Source organism: Acanthochromis polyacanthus, chromosome 15 (assembly GCF_021347895.1).
Source record: "Acanthochromis polyacanthus isolate Apoly-LR-REF ecotype Palm Island chromosome 15, KAUST_Apoly_ChrSc, whole genome shotgun sequence".
NCBI lineage: Eukaryota > Metazoa > Chordata > Actinopteri > Pomacentridae > Acanthochromis > Acanthochromis polyacanthus.
The window spans coordinates 17,547,388-17,563,426 of NC_067127.1; the positions used below are offsets into that span (position 1 = coordinate 17,547,388).

General features: G+C 40.0%; 2 protein-coding genes across 5 annotated transcripts in view; one reads left to right on the forward strand and one right to left on the reverse strand.

Moving 5' to 3' along the window:
• Positions 1 to 11,738, forward strand: part of zmp:0000000755 (phosphofurin acidic cluster sorting protein 2) — a 54,485-nt gene extending 42,747 nt beyond the window's left edge. For 2 of the 3 annotated variants that reach the window (XM_051959779.1, XM_022191243.2), the window contains exons 16-25: positions 185 to 339; positions 437 to 547; positions 1,746 to 1,848; positions 2,548 to 2,580; positions 6,240 to 6,282; positions 6,361 to 6,403; positions 6,552 to 6,690; positions 7,398 to 7,621; positions 8,573 to 8,686; positions 8,881 to 11,738. In XM_051959779.1, coding sequence (XP_051815739.1) covers positions 185 to 339; positions 437 to 547; positions 1,746 to 1,848; positions 2,548 to 2,580; positions 6,240 to 6,282; positions 6,361 to 6,403; positions 6,552 to 6,690; positions 7,398 to 7,621; positions 8,573 to 8,686; positions 8,881 to 8,996 — 1,081 coding nt within the window. In that variant the 3' untranslated portion in view covers positions 8,997 to 11,738. The remainder of the gene's footprint in view (positions 1 to 184; positions 340 to 436; positions 548 to 1,745; positions 1,849 to 2,547; positions 2,581 to 6,239; positions 6,283 to 6,360; positions 6,404 to 6,551; positions 6,691 to 7,397; positions 7,622 to 8,572; positions 8,687 to 8,880) is intronic. The other variant, XM_051959780.1, reaches the window with a different exon arrangement.
• On the reverse strand, positions 11,704 to 15,745 carry mrpl2 (mitochondrial ribosomal protein L2). Of its 2 annotated transcripts, none has more exons than XM_022191246.2 (8): positions 15,620 to 15,745; positions 14,034 to 14,117; positions 13,777 to 13,945; positions 12,777 to 12,918; positions 12,562 to 12,677; positions 12,345 to 12,455; positions 12,156 to 12,229; positions 11,704 to 12,069 (listed from the first exon to the last, which is right to left on the reverse strand). In XM_022191246.2, exons 2-8 carry the CDS (start codon positions 14,103 to 14,105, stop codon positions 11,860 to 11,862), a joined length of 894 nt encoding a protein of 297 aa, XP_022046938.2. In that variant the 5' UTR covers positions 14,106 to 14,117; positions 15,620 to 15,745; the 3' UTR covers positions 11,704 to 11,859. The 2 variants fall into 2 exon arrangements, with proteins under 2 accessions (XP_022046938.2, XP_022046939.2); XM_022191247.2 differs by having other exon boundaries at positions 14,034 to 14,120; positions 15,620 to 15,717.
• Positions 15,746 to 16,039: the final 294 nt, after the last annotated feature.

Consider the following 16,039-nt stretch of genomic DNA (forward strand, 5'->3'; position numbering starts at 1 on the left):
TAATCTGGCTGTCACAAACGGAAAGACCGGTTTTAAAGCGGGGAAATCCTACTGAGATATAAATCTTTCTTTCAGGCTTCCTTAGTTCTCTCACACGTGCTCTCTGACCCACATTTTTCATAAACTGGATCTTTGTCTTGCTCTTAATTACTCATCCCTTTACTCCTCATTTCAACCCTTGCAGCTGTAATTGCAACGCACAGACACCGCCGACAATGAAGGTGGCAGTGGCAGGCGACCAGAGTTACCTCAGCACCATCCTGAGGTTCTTTGTGGAGCAACTGGCCAACAAAACGCCTGACTGGCTCAGCTACATACGTTTCCTGGTGATCCCCATTGGTAAGCTAACTGGGAGAAGAGTGAAATCCTGTTAAGCATGTTCCATACTTGGTATTATATATATATATATGAAGTTTTTCTCTCCACTTTCACACAGGTTCTCATCCCCTGGCAAAGTATGTGGCCTCCTTTGACAGCCGATTCAACAGCATCTTTATGGACACTGCATGGAGGGAGCTGTTCTGCAGGACGGAACGGCCCACCTCAGGTAGGATGAATTGCTGTGGTGTCTGGCTACAAAGCAAGTCTGCGTGTCTAATGTGCAGCCAACTTGAAAGGGAAAGAAATGGGGTCAGAGCACAGGTCAGGAGCTGATGAATGGAAAAAAGAGATTTCTTTCAATTGCAAAAGACAGCTATGGCCTGTTTTAGATCACGGCCCTGTCCGTCCTTCCTGTAAACTCTCTGCCGCTGCCTAAGAAGACTGTCAGAAGTCAGACACTTACCACAGAGCTGGTTATATTCAGAGCATTTGAAAATATACATCATCCTAAAATCACACATTATTTTGTTTTCTACACTTCTGTAGTGGTTTTAGCTCTAAAAACTGATTACCACATTAGTGTGATATCAGTACTATAATAAAATGTCGGATTAATTCAAGCAGTGACAAATGATGATATTTGCATTAATTCATCTGATTATTTCAGGATTTTCTCGTAAATCTCTTCCATGCCGTCTTTCGACAAGATTTGCATTTATTTTTACTCTCACTCACAGTTTGTAAGTCTTGCAATTATAGGCTTACAATCACAGGTATGTTTAAGCTTCTGTTCCCATCTATCGCTTCCATGTCACTTATTCTGCCCAAACATGCCCGATAATCATCCCAACCCATTTATTCACTCAATTTAATCCCCATAGGTGCAGCAGTCACAGTGTCACACACCATGTTGAATCATTTCAAAAGAGATTGCATGAAAAAAACCTTAAAAATAATGTAAGAAAGTACTGGATCCTCAATGTTTTTCCTGTTTTTCCTTCATAATTAACATTAACTGTGATCACAATACTAAAGACAGATTTTGAAAGGAATGGCTTTGAGTTTCTGTATTCAAAAGAATGAGAGAAGCAATATGGTAAAAATATATTAGAATTAAAAATCCAATCCACATTTCAAGTTGCCAGAAATGTATGCCAGGCATCATGTGGCCCGCAGGCCTTTTGTTTGACACACAATTTATCTTGTGTGTCGTATGGCTGACTTCTCCCACATTTTAATGACATTTTTCCACTCAGCAACTCCTGTCTCCTTGATTCAGTGGAATGTAGATGATTAATGCACAGTCTCCTCGCAATCTGCTGTATGTGAAAATTAGCATTTGCATCAATTGTCTTGCAGCTTGTTAGTCAGACATAAAAAAGGAGCGGCATGTTGTTAACAATCTGTCACTGTGCTGCCTGCAGATAACATAGATGTAGCGGGGCGAGTCGTTCAGTATCTGGCCGGTGCCAACGTGTCCCACCAGTTCCCCATCTCAGAAGCCATGCTCACATACAAACAGAAGAGGTAAAGTATCTTTGATTACTTCACTTTAAGCACATTTATGCACTGCATATGCATCTATGTATGCTTCTTGTGCTCCAAGCACGTCTCTGTTGCAATGATTTCTAGCTTGTAGTACTGATACTAATGTTCTTTTATATTGTCCTAATAAACATAAGCTTTAGACCTTTTCTGACTACAACATGTGAGTCCATCAAAAGGACTACAGCACTGCAAGTGTATGTCAACTAAACTGCATGAGGATCACAAATGGCTGTGCATGCCGGCATGCAGCTACAGACATTTATATTAAACACACACAAAAGCGGCTGAGATGTGACGATAAGTTCAGTTTCCACAGTAGATTCCCATCTGTTTATTCTGACATAAATGAGCCCAGAAGATGCAGGTTTTGCTTCATTTCACATTCATTTGTGTAAATAGAAAAACATCTATTATTCTGATAGAGCTGTTGTTAAAATTTAGAAGCAGACACAGTCCACCCCAGTCATCTGACGGTCACATACACAAACACAGACTCACCCAGCACACGGTCCATTGCATTTCTATGTGCATTTTGCTTGTCTTCTTTCTGAGGTTTGACCAAACCATTTCCCTCTTGTAAGAGTGGCTTCCTATTGGTCAGAAGGTACTAAATTCAACACAGATTTAACACTGTTGCATTCCTTCTCCTCCCCTTTCCCCCTTTGATTTGCATTCAAGGAAAAGAAGTTTGTATTTTGATTTTTATATCAGGTATCTAATTCAATTCGTTTTGTTTTTGCCCTTCTTATTTTCCCTCCACCATTTGGCTTGAGCTCCTTGCTGTGTCTTAACATTTCCCTTCTCACACTTGGTACTCACTGTAACTTCACTCTGCACTCTGTCCTGACTTGTGTCCTTGGTTTGATGTGACTTTGATTCTGACTCCGCCCTCTGTGTTGTTGCTGTGAAGATTTGCCTAACAACCTTAAAAACAGACATTCGCAAAATGAAGTGGTGTTCTGACTCATACATCCAGCAATATCGACATAAGTAATGTTAAATTTAAAACCAAGCCAGTCATGTTTTTTTCACAGATTTTGTGAGCTTCCCAAAAATCCGGACATGTATCGATTCACCTCTATAGCAGGACACATACCTACCAAACTTTAACTCAATGTGTTTGACTACTGCAAGGCCAAAGAAATCCTTTAATATCTATCACAAGAAACACTCTCGAGACATTTTGGAGCCCCAACACTGTTCACTAAAACATTCAGCTCATCTATATTACTACTTTCTTGAAACTTAAAAACTTTCTTTAACCCTCATGTCGTCCTGCGAGTCAAAATTGACCCGTTTTAAAGTTTGAAAATGTGGGGAAATGAAAATATTTTCACAGTGAAACACTAATGTCCACATTTTCAACATTTTTGGTAAATTTTTGAACATTTTTCAGTGGAAAAAGAAATGTTAAATATGTGTCTTTAAGAACATTCACATAAAAATCAACCAAAATCCAGAGAATTTCGCAGAATTTTGGTTGATTTTTATGTGAATGTTCTTAAAGAAAATATTATAAGTTTTACTAATATATATGTAATCACTTTAGATATTTTTAGGATTTTTTTGTTAGATTTTTGCCCATTTAAAAAAAATATTTACAAGAATTTTCTTGCCAATTTTTTTAAATATAACTTTTAAGGGAATTTTTAAGGAATTATTGGACTTTTCTTCCTGAAGGTTTTGCAAACTTTCAGAAATTTTGGAAATTTTTTTGGCTGATTTTTTGGGGATTTTTTTCAGACAGGGAAACAATATTTTTTTGGTGCCTGTAAATGAGGACAACAGGAGGGTTAAAGACATTTTTGATCTCAATCAAACACATTTAAAGTCAAGTGAGAAGCCTGGTGTCCCTCTGGAGCTGCTTGTGCCAGCTGATTTTTTTTTTTTTTAAATAAATTTAAGGTTATCTTAAGTTCTATCATATTAAAGGGGACAGATTAGCTTAACTGTTTTTTCCCAGTAACTATCAGGTACAACTGGGTAGTTGACTGAATTATTAGATCCATACATTGGACACAAAGAATAATGCATATTAATGCCAAAAAATATAACATCATGAAATTGTAAATCAGTTGGACTAAATGATCATATAACCTTGGTAATAATCTGAACTGCATGAATGCTACTAACTACTAATAGTTACTAACACGTATATATTACCACACATGCCTGTATAAATATAACAGTAAGTAAAGTAACACCTACATTCACAAAGTTGTTGGCAGTGAAAATGTAGTTTTTTAGGTCCATATGGTGTCTTTTATGTGCTAGAAGGAGCAAAATAAGCAGCCAACACTATGGCTGGACATATCTGCCCCTTAACTGCACTGTACTGATTGCGGTCACAAGAACACAGATGCAGTAACAAACTTCAAAACCAGTCTTGTCAATTTTCAGTGTGGGTTTTTCTGTATCATTCTGCTTCTTCGTACTTGATTTATGGTTTGAACATGTATGGCGAAATTACTCTAATATTGCAGTTTGTCGTTGTATAGCATGCAGTAGTTTAACAGCAGAGTTGAGGGTGAGCTCAAATAGCAGAGGAGTGGTAGCAAAGGCTTTATAGATCTGCACATTCTAGAGGAAGCAGCAGTGGAGAATTAGATCTAAGCCATTTTAAGGCATTTTATTTTGGTGAGAGCTCATGATGCTACTCGGGGTAATGTCTTGGAGCACAGCGCTTGTCAAAGCAAAGTGACGAAATGCTTCACAGTAAGCAAACATCACAAAAACCATAATGTACAAACACAATGGAAAGAGTAAAATTAGTGAACAGTCATACTGAAATATACAATAGCAAACCCCATGAACAGAATAACAACTAGAATCGGATAAAAAAAAAAAGAGAGTGTATTTTAAGGATAAATTTAAAAGAAACCCCTGACTCAGCCTGCTATATTTCCTCAGGCAGGTTATTCCAGAGCCTCGGGGCTGTTTCTTTAAAAGCTCTGTCCCCCTTAGTGCTCAGCCGAGAGTCTGGAACAGATAGAAGCCCCCTATCCAAGGATCTCAGAGTGTGAGGAGGGTTGTGCGGGGATAAAAGATCAGAGATATTCTGAGGAGTCAGACCGTGTAGTGCTTTGTAATTAATTAAAAGAACCGTCTGATTGATAGTAAAACGTACCGGATGCCAGTGTAATTAAGTTAAAACAAGGGTGGTGTGTTTAAACCTATTCATTCTGGTGAAGAGCCTGCCAGCTGAGCACTGTACCGGTTGTAGCTGATCTGCAGTTTTATTGTTAAGGCATGCAAAAAAAAAGTCTGTCACTAGCTTTTTATTGGACAGATGCTTCTTAACAATGATTCACACATGACTGAAGTCTTCATCAGAAAAGACATTTTTTAAGTTTAACCCTCGTGTTGTCCTGCGGGTCAAATCGACCCGTTTTAAAGTTTGAAAATGTGGGGGAAAAAAAATATTTTCACAGTGAAGCTTCTGATATCCACATTTTCAACATTTTTGGGGAAATTTTTTTAAATTTTTTTGGTGGGGAAATAAATGTTTAAGAACATTCGCAAAAAAAAAAATCAACCAAAATCCAGCGAATGAAATGAAGACAACAGGAGGGTTAATGTTGCAGTCAGATGAACTACATCACTCGTTTTAAACTAGCCAGATGTTACTAAGATGTTAGGAAGGACCCGACACACAAAGCTTGTAATGGTGTGTATTATTTAGTGGTGGTGCTTCTTCTCTGCAAATCCTCACCTTGAAGTATCCCTAAAATGTGTGATGTCCAAGGTGATAAGATTTCTGTCGTATGGTATGTGAAGCAGAACTCGAGCCAGTAGTGTTCTTTTGTTGTCTGATGTGGTTGCTAAAAAGAGGGTAGTTTAGGAGTTGCTCTAATGGTAGCCAGACATTAGTAGAAATAGAACACTAACTCAGCTCTGCTCTGTTGGATCATTTGGTGCGTTTCTGCTCTTCCACTGCGGCCTGGATGTGTATTAAGCTTTAAGTGATAAGCCTACAGCCTGCATTTACCTTATCTCTGCCTACTGTTGAACAGACAGAGTGCTCCACACTTGGAAGTGTAAAGTAGCCGCACATTTACCATCACTTTTAATAGCACGTATAAAAATAGATGCCTTATCGTAATACCGGCTGACAAGAAAGACCCCCACATGTACTTCTGGTTGTAAGGAGCGGTCCTCTCATTCATCTCATTGTACCGTGACCCCAAGATGACCCCATTCCACCCAAGCCGAGTCATGTGCCATTTCTGCTGTGATGGGACATGGTGCAGGCCATGCCACAGCCATCTTCCTTCAGGACCATTGAGTGTTCATGTGCACCTCTGGAGTGTTGAAATGCTCACACCCACCTCTGGTCACACTTACAGACTCTTTACTCTCTTTGTTCACAGCCCTGATGAGGACTCCTGTCAGAAATTTGTGCCATTTATTGGGGTAAGACTTTTTGTGCCAGTATTAATTCATTTTGTGTTTAAATTTGTTTGACACTAAAACATGATTTTATTATTGCAGGTTGTGAAAGTTGGGATTGTGGAACAAAGTCTCTCAACTTCAGGTAAGAAAGGCATATTTTTAAAGGTGTGGTAATGTTTTATCAGGTTAGTGTTGTAGAGGTTTTACGGTTTTCTGACAGAAACACTCCGGAGAGCGGTAATTATCTGTAAGCTTAGTTCTTGAGGTTCTTTTTTTCCACCTACCCGCAGTGGACTCAGATGATGCGATGGGGGGCAACACAGGCATCCTGTCCTCCCCGACGCCCCCATCGGCTGGTCCGTATGGAAAGGAGATTGGAGGAACCCCCCCACAGTCTCCCTCTGTGTCCACCGCCCTGTCTGGAGCTGGGTAGGACAAAACTCGTATTACCAACCATATTCTAAAAAAATTGGTTGTTTGAACGGTAAAATTCTGGCAGCTGTGGTTGCCAGAGTGCAACCGTAAAATTACGGTAAAACATTTTCTACATTTATAGTAAAGAAATGTATTGATGTTTTTGATTTTAGGGTTTAAAAAAAGTTCTTCATTCCATATTTTACTGTAAAGATTTGAAAACTTACATGAAAATACTATATAAAATAAAGTTTGTGTAACTTGTTATAAATATTACAGCATTTTTCCATTATCAGCACAAAAGTTAATGTATTTAACATTAAGTATATGTATTTTTAGAAAAACTGCAGTTAAAGCTGCCATAAATATGAAAGCATGTGTCTGTTATTAACACAGCAGTACATCAATTTGACCGGTAACGAACTCTGGTTTTTTTTACGTGTAATGAATGCAGAAAATTCCATGTTATTTGTTATAAATATTGCAGCATGTTTACCAGTACAACAATATGTACATTTAACTGTGAAAAACTGTATTCGTTTCAAGAATTAAATGCAAAAATTAAGTGAAAAAACAATCTAAAAACGCACTTTTCCTTTAATTAACCTATTTACGGTGATTCAGTGTTATATAAACTGCATCAAAAAGAAAAACCATCCTTTTCCTTTTCTCATCGGCTGTTTCTCTGCGGTGTTTCTGACTTTGCCGGTTCTCCTTCTCAGCTCTCCATGTTCGGGCAGCGAGGTGATGGGGCTCCAGGTGGACTACTGGACGTGGCAAGGTCCAGAGAAGAAGAAGGAGGGAGAGAAGAGAGACGTGGGGCTGAAGAACACTCTGAAGAGCAACTTCCGTTCACTGCAAGTCAGCCGTCTCCCTTGTGGAGGAGAACTCACCCCTCCACCCAGCATGGCCATGACTGTGGTCACCAAGGAGAAGAACAAGAAAGGTAATCAAAGGGGAATAAGGCTGACTCTGTACTGTTCAAATAGGTTGTATTTTGCAGTTTAACATGCTCTTTAACTTAACTTCTAAGTCAGTTTTATGTATTGCCCACAACTAGATAAGATAGATGAAACATTTTTATTATATGCTGGAGAAATGTTAAAGGAGAACTCCACCAATTTTATATTGCACTTTTACAACATCATCTCCATACCCAAAACTGCAGTCACATTAATTTCACTCATTATCACCGCAGTGGCCAGTAGGATTGTGTCTGATGTATGCTTGTGATTTTGTTTTGATTTTGTTTTTTTATTTAGTTTAGTCTTTTTTGTTTCATCTTATATTTATTTTACCTTATATTTATTCTTAACTTTTTATAGTATTACTTTTATTTCTGCACTGTGAATGGATGTGAGAAACCTCATTTTGTTTAACAGTGTACTATGTACATTGCTGAATGACAGTCAAGCTGAAGTTGAAGTTATAACATCATATTCACAATGGTAAGGTTAAAAAGAACAAAGAACTGATGCAGCAGATATATTATCTGTTTTATACTGCACATTATTGGGCCTTAGTTACCAGAAATGTAACTCAACCACTGAGAGTTCAGTCAGTTAGCAGCATGTTAGCAGCTAATAAAGCCTCTAGCATCAAGCAGAGATCTTTCTAGGTCCACACCTCTAGATTTCTTCCCATTTTCAAACTTGTAGTCTTCTGCCACTGATTCAAGTGACTTTGCTTTAGAGTTTATCATCCTATCATCCTTCATTCTGCTTCCTCTGAAGACGCAGCAGCCTCTATACAGCTTTTTTCACAAATGCAGTAGCAGTCCTTACAACCTGTAACCACACTTTGATGTGAAAAAAAGATGGAATCCCTTCTTTAGGTATTAAAAATAAGTGAAGAAAATGAGCTTTCATGACTCGCCTCGCTCTCTGTCCGTTTCCAGTGATTTTTCTCAGTAAGAAGCCCAAGGAGAAAGAGCTGGACTCTAAGAGCCAAGTGATCGATGGCATCAGCAGGTTGATCTGCACCGCCAAGCACCAGCACACGATGCTGAGAGGTAAGACCGATGCACCGACTCCCCAGCCAGAGCCACACTGCCATCTGGTGTTGACATTACGTGTTACCAGGCATGTAAAGAAAGAATTAGCCACTGTTTAACAGCTGGCAGTGGAAATTACCCAGCGTGGATGATATGATTTTAATGTGCTGTTCATCTGTTCAGCCGTTTAAAGTCCTCTTTTTCCTCCTCAGTCACTATTGACGGAGTGGAGTGGAACGATGTCAAGTTTTTCCAGCTCGCTGCCCAGTGGCCAACGCATGTCAAGCACTTCCCAGTGGGGATCTTTGGTTACACGAAGCCTGTGTGACGCCGATCAGCATCCACTCAGCCGCCAGACTCTCCGCTGCACTCGTCTCACCGAGAGGCTGCAGAGAATCAGAGGAAAAGCCAAGAGGCCCCCCGGCAGTAATAGTTTTCCTGTGGAAATCTTACTGACTCACAACCACGTATTCAGTACACAAATTTCATGTTGTCTATTTGATGTTTTTGATGTTGATGTTGTTGGGTGTCGTTGTTGTTTTTTACACACTACAAAAAGAACAAGTACTATTTTGTAAGATTTGTGCTACCGCCTCGGAGGTATTTTGAGGTTTTTGACAATTTGCCACATTTCGATAATGGCAGCTGTGTTTGCACTTTGTTTTTGTTAACATTTTATTATTTCTGTGAAATCCTACATTTATTGTTACTCTATAGACAATGGAGGAGTGTGATGGTGATGTGCAGTGGCGTGTGTGAGATTGTTGGAGACCGTGTTTGTGTTTGTTGTTGAAAGCTGGAATATTGCTGTGAATCTCGATGGAATCCTTCTCTCTTCTAACTCAGTGCTCACTTTTCTTACTCGTCCCTTTACTTTCTCAGAAAAGGTCAATTTTTATAGGAAGGAACGTAAAGTTCTTTTTGCCTCGTTGCTTTTAAGCACACCGTGTACCTAAAGCAAATTACACAAAAGACAATTCTAGCAAGGTATTTGAAGGTAGCTATAGTGAATGTAGCTATGAAGCATTTGTAACATTGAAGCAGTTCATCTAATCAGTTCATTATTGTAAGTGCTGACGTTTGTATTGGTGTTACTGTACATTCAGACTGTACATGACAACCACTTAGAAGCAGGAGAACAACTTGTTTCAACTCCTAACAGCTGAATGCCAAAATGAGTTGCGACTGTATGAACTGTCTTATTGTTTCTCAGTGTCCTGCGGTGTTGTAATTCGGCCTTCTTGGAGTCATTTCAGGTTTTTTTTTGGGTAAACATCTGTGTTGTTGATGTACTGGCTTACCTGAGAGGACGTCTCAGATACCTGCAGTAACTCAGCAAATACTGGACTGTGCAGTGATGTGCCAAAGTCAGGTTTGTTTTACAGTCTAATCACAAGAGCTCTTGGCTTGGCCAAACCTCATAGTATGTTAAACTGAAAACTAAAGTTGTACATTTAACGTGTTCGTGGTCTCAGTGGAGGTCAGTATTAGGATTACTGAGTGATTCGTATTTGACCAATTTACCAGTTAGCACTCCACGTTTGGCCAAATGTAAACATATGGAGCATTTCTAAGATGGGTGCAAATCCTAAGCTAGCCGTTACCATTGTGTCCTTTAATATCGCTTCTCCGTGGCTGGATGTGCAAATAGTACCTAACCTAAAATAAACTAATAGGGCTGCTAGTTCAGTATTGTAACAGCCTATTATGGGAAAATTACAGATTAGGATGACTTTTTCTGACTTGAAACATGCTTTGACAGTAGCGTTGAGCGCAATGCAAGTATTGAATTGCTTTTAAAATATGTTGAAAAGTGTATGGAGTCTGTCCAGATGTCCGAGTCACTGCCTCTGTGTGTCTGTGTAGGTGTGCTATATGTTTGATGGTACTCCCTGAATAGTGTTACGTGAAACTTTTGCAATAGGAAACCTTTGGACAAAGGGCCTTCTGTATGAGTTTGTTGCTTTTTATAAAGACAAGCTTTGATAGGCTGGCTTTTTTTAGTATTGTATATAAATATATACAAGATACAATATTGTGAATTGCAAAATCCCCCTTCCACTCAATTGAAAGCACAAATAGGTTTATTTCTTGACATAAATGCCAAATATATTTCCAGAACTCTTAACTATGAAGTTGTACAATGCAAACACTATTAGGTATGCTGTTTCTCATACATTTCCCTCACTTTGTAATGCACTTTCATGTGGTTTTGTACACATTGTAGCTCAAATTGGGACACACTTTGGCTTTGAGGTAAAGGGATAGACATGTTATATTTGAAATGTAAACCACTACCTATAGTCAAGAGAAGGCTGGGGATTTTTTTTCTCTCACAGGGACGATGTGTTTATATTGATGGGTTCAAGTGCCCTGAGAGGTCTGAAAACTGTCATGGCCTTCTGTTACCCAGTGTTTTGCCACTTCATGTTGAAAAGTTTCTTTTGCAGCTACCACCACCACCACCACACGTGTCTGCCTGTTGCTATACAGCCACGTTTTCCTGTCTCCTGCTCTTAGAAGGATTGACTATCTTCTCTCAGTCAGGAGCCCATTGCAAACTCGGGCTGGGTTCAGTGTTAACTAGGGCAGAGTTGTTTTGAGGGAATTTGTCATGCGCGTTAGCATTTGAAATTCTAAATGACAAGCAAAACGACAAATGAATTTCAAGATATTTGACCTCGACTTTTTTCCTGTTTTTTCTTGCCCTAAATTCAGAGGTAGCATGGGGGTGTTTTACAAGGCTGGATCAATGAGCAGGCATGCTCCCTTTGTCACAACTTACATGAATAACCTCTAACATCAGTGTCAATGCTTTCGTTACTGGTAAAACTACAATTGCATCATGCCATCTCATTGCTCCCGTTACTTGAAATGCCACCCAGTGTCTTTGCACAAACCCTATTTTAAATGACATGACAGTATTTTTAAATTTACCACTACAAAATATGGGTTACTCTGCATGTTTTACTATAGATGTAAATATGTTTTGGATTTTTATATTGTTTTGTTTCTTTCCATGCTCTCACAAGCAGTTGTGTTTAATAAAATTTTTAATCTTCTGTACAAACAGCTTTGTCTTTATTCATGTCTTCTCCCCAAACAGTCAAACCAGAATGACATTACAAGGCGATTACGAGCCAAGGACAACAATCTGTAGTCCACTGAAACATGTCCAGGCTCATGCTGTGTTAGTTAGCTGAGATTGAGGGCAGGTTGACGTAACTCTTCATCGGAGGCAGCAGTTTAATCTTGCGTCCCGCCCAGCCTCCCTTCCTCTGCCACAAGCCGCTTGAAGGCCGAATGCCAAGCCAGCGGTTGCGACCAGCTTTGCCGATGATCCGTTTATTGTGGTCGATGTTGGATACTCGTCCCACCGTGACCATGCAGGTCTCCAGCACCTGTGCGTGTTTCAACAAGACATTTAGTTCGAAGCCAAAAATGATTCTGACACGGCAGATGTAATCCTGCTTCAGATTAACCTCACCTGAATCTGCTGCTTTGAGGGAAGCTGAACGATTGCTGTTCCGTTCACTTTACGGAGCAAAATGCCACTCGTGCCTGAAAATCACAACAACCACAATGAGTTGAGAAATTATTACGAGTAACTTCATTTTATAATTAGTTTTTTATTGTCGGATTTAGATAATGAGAGATTAAACAAATAATAAATTACCTGCAGCGCGAATGTACTCTGCTCCCTTCCCGGGTTGCACCTCCAGGTTGTTCACCAGCGTCCCCACAGGAAGTGCCCCCAGTGGGTAGGCGTCCCCCTCATTAGCTGCCACTGAAAACCAAAACATATACAGCTTACAAAGGCCAACATTGTTTAACATTAACCCCCGTCCTCCCAGGGCAGCTGTAGAGAACGAAAACCACAAATGTTTTCTCACCTGCCATGCGTCCGATAACAGCGGAGGTTCTAATCACGTCTCCGGCCTGCATCTTCTCTGTGGCGATGATCCATCTTTTCCGGTTACCTCCAGCTACCAGCGCAATATCCGCAGATCTGCACGGACGAAGAGAAAAAGCGATCTTGATCTGCCTCTGATTTTATATTACGGATACTATATATAAAAATCCTGTGTGTGACAGCAGCTGATCTCACCTGCATGGGTCGTATCGCACTTCAACAACTTTCTCATCAAAAGGCTTGTCTTCTTTGTTGGGCTCGTAACGCAGCCGCTGGAAATCTATCCACCGGTATTTTTGTTTATGACCGCCGCCGATGCCATGTGTGCGTATCCTTCCTGAGAGAGCGACACAAAACAGGAATCTGAGAACAAACATCACAGCTGTTTTAAGAGTAAATACGTCACAGAATGTTACAAGGTTGAACTTCTAGATGTGTTCGGCCTGTGGGAAATGTTTGGTGATTCTCAGAGGCACTTGATTTTAGATTTCAAACGAAGGCTGCAACTAAGGACACTGTCAATTATCAATAAAACAGACTTTGTGAAACTGCACAACTAGTTTAGTTTTCACATAGCACAAAAGAATAAAAAAAAATCTCACAGCTTTTTGACAGTCCTGCTTAAAAAGGACATCTTTCATTTTAAATCATCGATTCAATCAAGATACGTGGAACCGTTACAGGCCAAGTTCATCATTTTTGTTGTTCACATCAGGATTTTTCTTGCATAGAGGAATTTTTGGCAACCCACAATGAGCTCTTAAGTCAGTGCCAAAGGAAAAATCACAGAGGCAAAATAACAATAGAGAATGTGAAAATGTTTGGGTTTTTTTTACACAGTTTTGTTAATTACTTAATTTCATTTGCACAAGCATAACAGACATTTTTGATGACGTATAGAAATCACAGGAAAATACATTGATCTCTGTCAAACAACCAACACAGATTCATTGCCTTTGCCGTATTCAGACCAATCATGCTTACTGCCATGTATATTCACCCACCAAATGCCCATTCTTCTTCTGGAAAAACCCGCATATAACATAAAAGATTTAAATTAAAACTGGATTTCCTTAGTCTCAAACCTACACACTACAATCTCTGTCAGATCTGAAGTCTTTACTCTATTTGGAAGAACAGAAATAAGCAGTTTAATGACATTTCTCTCTTCAGATTCCACGGCCACAGTCTTTACCTGTGTAATCTCGGCCTCCTGTCTTTTTCATTCCAATAGGCCTGACGGTGTACTTCTCCCTCTCCTTCCAATATGTCCTGTTGTTCTCCAGAGAGGCTGTGGTGAGGAATCCTCTGCATTGTGCGACTGTACCGGACACCTGAGTTCCCAGCTTCGTCTGTGCAACCGCCTGTCGACAACAAAAAGAAACACACAGCTGGCTTGGTGGTTGGAATAAAAGAAGCTCGGTTAGTGTGAGTGATAGGAGATGGTCCTACCTGTGAGGAGAGCAGAGCGGGCTGGGAGAGAGTCAGGGAGCGCAGGGCTCGGGTTAGACACGACACCGCCATCACAACAACGTCCTGCTGACAAAGAAGAGGACAGGTGGGTCATCAGCTGTTAGCTGTACGGCTTTAGTTTGTCTGGTTTTTCATCTACAGTGCGTAGCTTTCAAAGGCATCAATTTCAGAAGGAAGTCATGAAGGAAATCTTATTTTTGGAAAAAAAACTGCTATAATGTTACCTTTAGATGGAACAATGCCACTGACACAGATCAGATTAATGTTTTATCAGCTAAGCCCAACATGTGTTGTATTCTATTTTTCAGTCAGCTTCAGTAAGACATTCAGTTGAAATGTACAGGATTCTTATAAATCATCCTAAAACACAGCTAGGACATGCTGCTAGGGTAGACTGCAACTAACAGTTATTTCCATTGTCAATTATTGTCTCTGTTCAATCAATTGTTTGGTGTATAAAATGTCAGAAAATGATGGGAAATGTCAATCGGTGTATCTAACGGCCAAAATGACATCCTCAAATGTCTAGCTTTGTTCACAACCCAAAAAAATTCTGAGGAGGGGGGACGCAGGAAATATTTAAATACAAAAGGCTGGAATCAGAAACATTTGACTTTTTCTCTCTAAAGATTTACTCAATCAGATAAAAATAATGAAGAAAATAGTGGCTACTCTCTTAACAGTTGTAAACATACTTACTACTCTAAAATGTTAACGTGTCCCCTACACTTGTTCATACGAAACCTACCTTACCAACATGTTTGTAGAGAGACAGCAGGTCCGATTTGTGGCACTGGCAGCGAGCAGTGACACTTTTTGTGACACCGCCGCGGTGCCACGGTTAATGCCACTGTTTAGGGAACATGCCATGGTTAATACCAGTACTTTTACCACTGTTTGGGCGAGATGCCATGGTTTATTCCGCTGTCTGAGGGAGATGCCACCAGGGGTGAAAGTAAGCCGGAACGGTCCGGAACTGCGTACCGGCATTAACCGTGGATACCACGGTTAATGTCACTGTTTAGGGCCTAAACAGTGACGTTAACCGCGGCACCTCTGCTGGCATCTCCAGAGGCCACTGGAAATGCCGCTGCGGCAGTGGCATCTCGCCCAAACAGTGGCATTAACCGTGGCACGGCAGCGGTGCCACAAAAAGTGTCACTGCTAGCTGCCAGTGCCACAAATCGGTCTTGTCCTTACTGTGTTTGTAACACGTTTGTAACATTAGCTTTGGTGGTCTTCCTCTATCCTTGGGTTTAACGGATTTCAAATGAATTAAATACATGATACGTGAATAAATACATATATATTTTTATTTTTCGGCTTTGCGGTTGTATTTGTGCTTCAGCTATGCCCGTACTTTAATGATCACAGCTTGAAATGACACTAACCTGACCAAATGGTGAACAAACGTGAGCCACAGCTAGCTTAGCCGCTATAAGGTAATGAGGCTCACTAACTGAACTTGCTTTTATTTTTCTGTTATGATAAATAACATGCAATAATCCACTTGGCTCGGGTCAAATGTGCAAACACACAAATACAAGTAATAGCATTAAACAGACCTTTATATTTGACTTATTTCATCGTCAACTCTCAGCGGCGTCCTTCACAGACCTGCATGCGACGTCGCGTAATGATGACGTCACACTGACTTTGACATTTGTTTTCTTCCATATGTGACGATTATATTATCGAAAATGAAGTTTATTTAAACATACATAGAACTGACAGTGAAATTAAAGTTGGGCCTCAGTGATATATGCATCCTCCCCTGTTTAAAAGCTTACAGGGTGTCAATCACTCATAAGACAATCGTCCGCATTTTCTGCTTTTAATGTTGCCTCTAGGTGGCAGGATTTCCTTCTTTAAATAAGCGAAGCGAATATAACTGTGGATGGGGCATTAACTTCCTATGGCGTATTTGTACAAGGAACACAACTTAATGCCATGGTGTGTCCCACTTAATGAAGTCTCCTGCTATT

Bases quoted from the DNA above. Each gene is read 5' to 3' on its own strand.
- mrpl2 (XM_022191246.2), bottom strand. From the start codon at position 14,105: ATGGCGGTGTCGTGTCTAACCCGAGCCCTGCGCTCCCTGACTCTCTCC. The intron at 12,456-12,561 runs GTGAGAAAACAT...TTTGGTTTTCAG, and splicing joins TGTTATCGGACGCATGGCAG to TGGCAGCTAATGAGGGGGAC. The intron at 12,230-12,344 runs GTAATTTATTAT...TGTGATTTTCAG, and splicing joins AGAGTACATTCGCGCTGCAG to GCACGAGTGGCATTTTGCTC.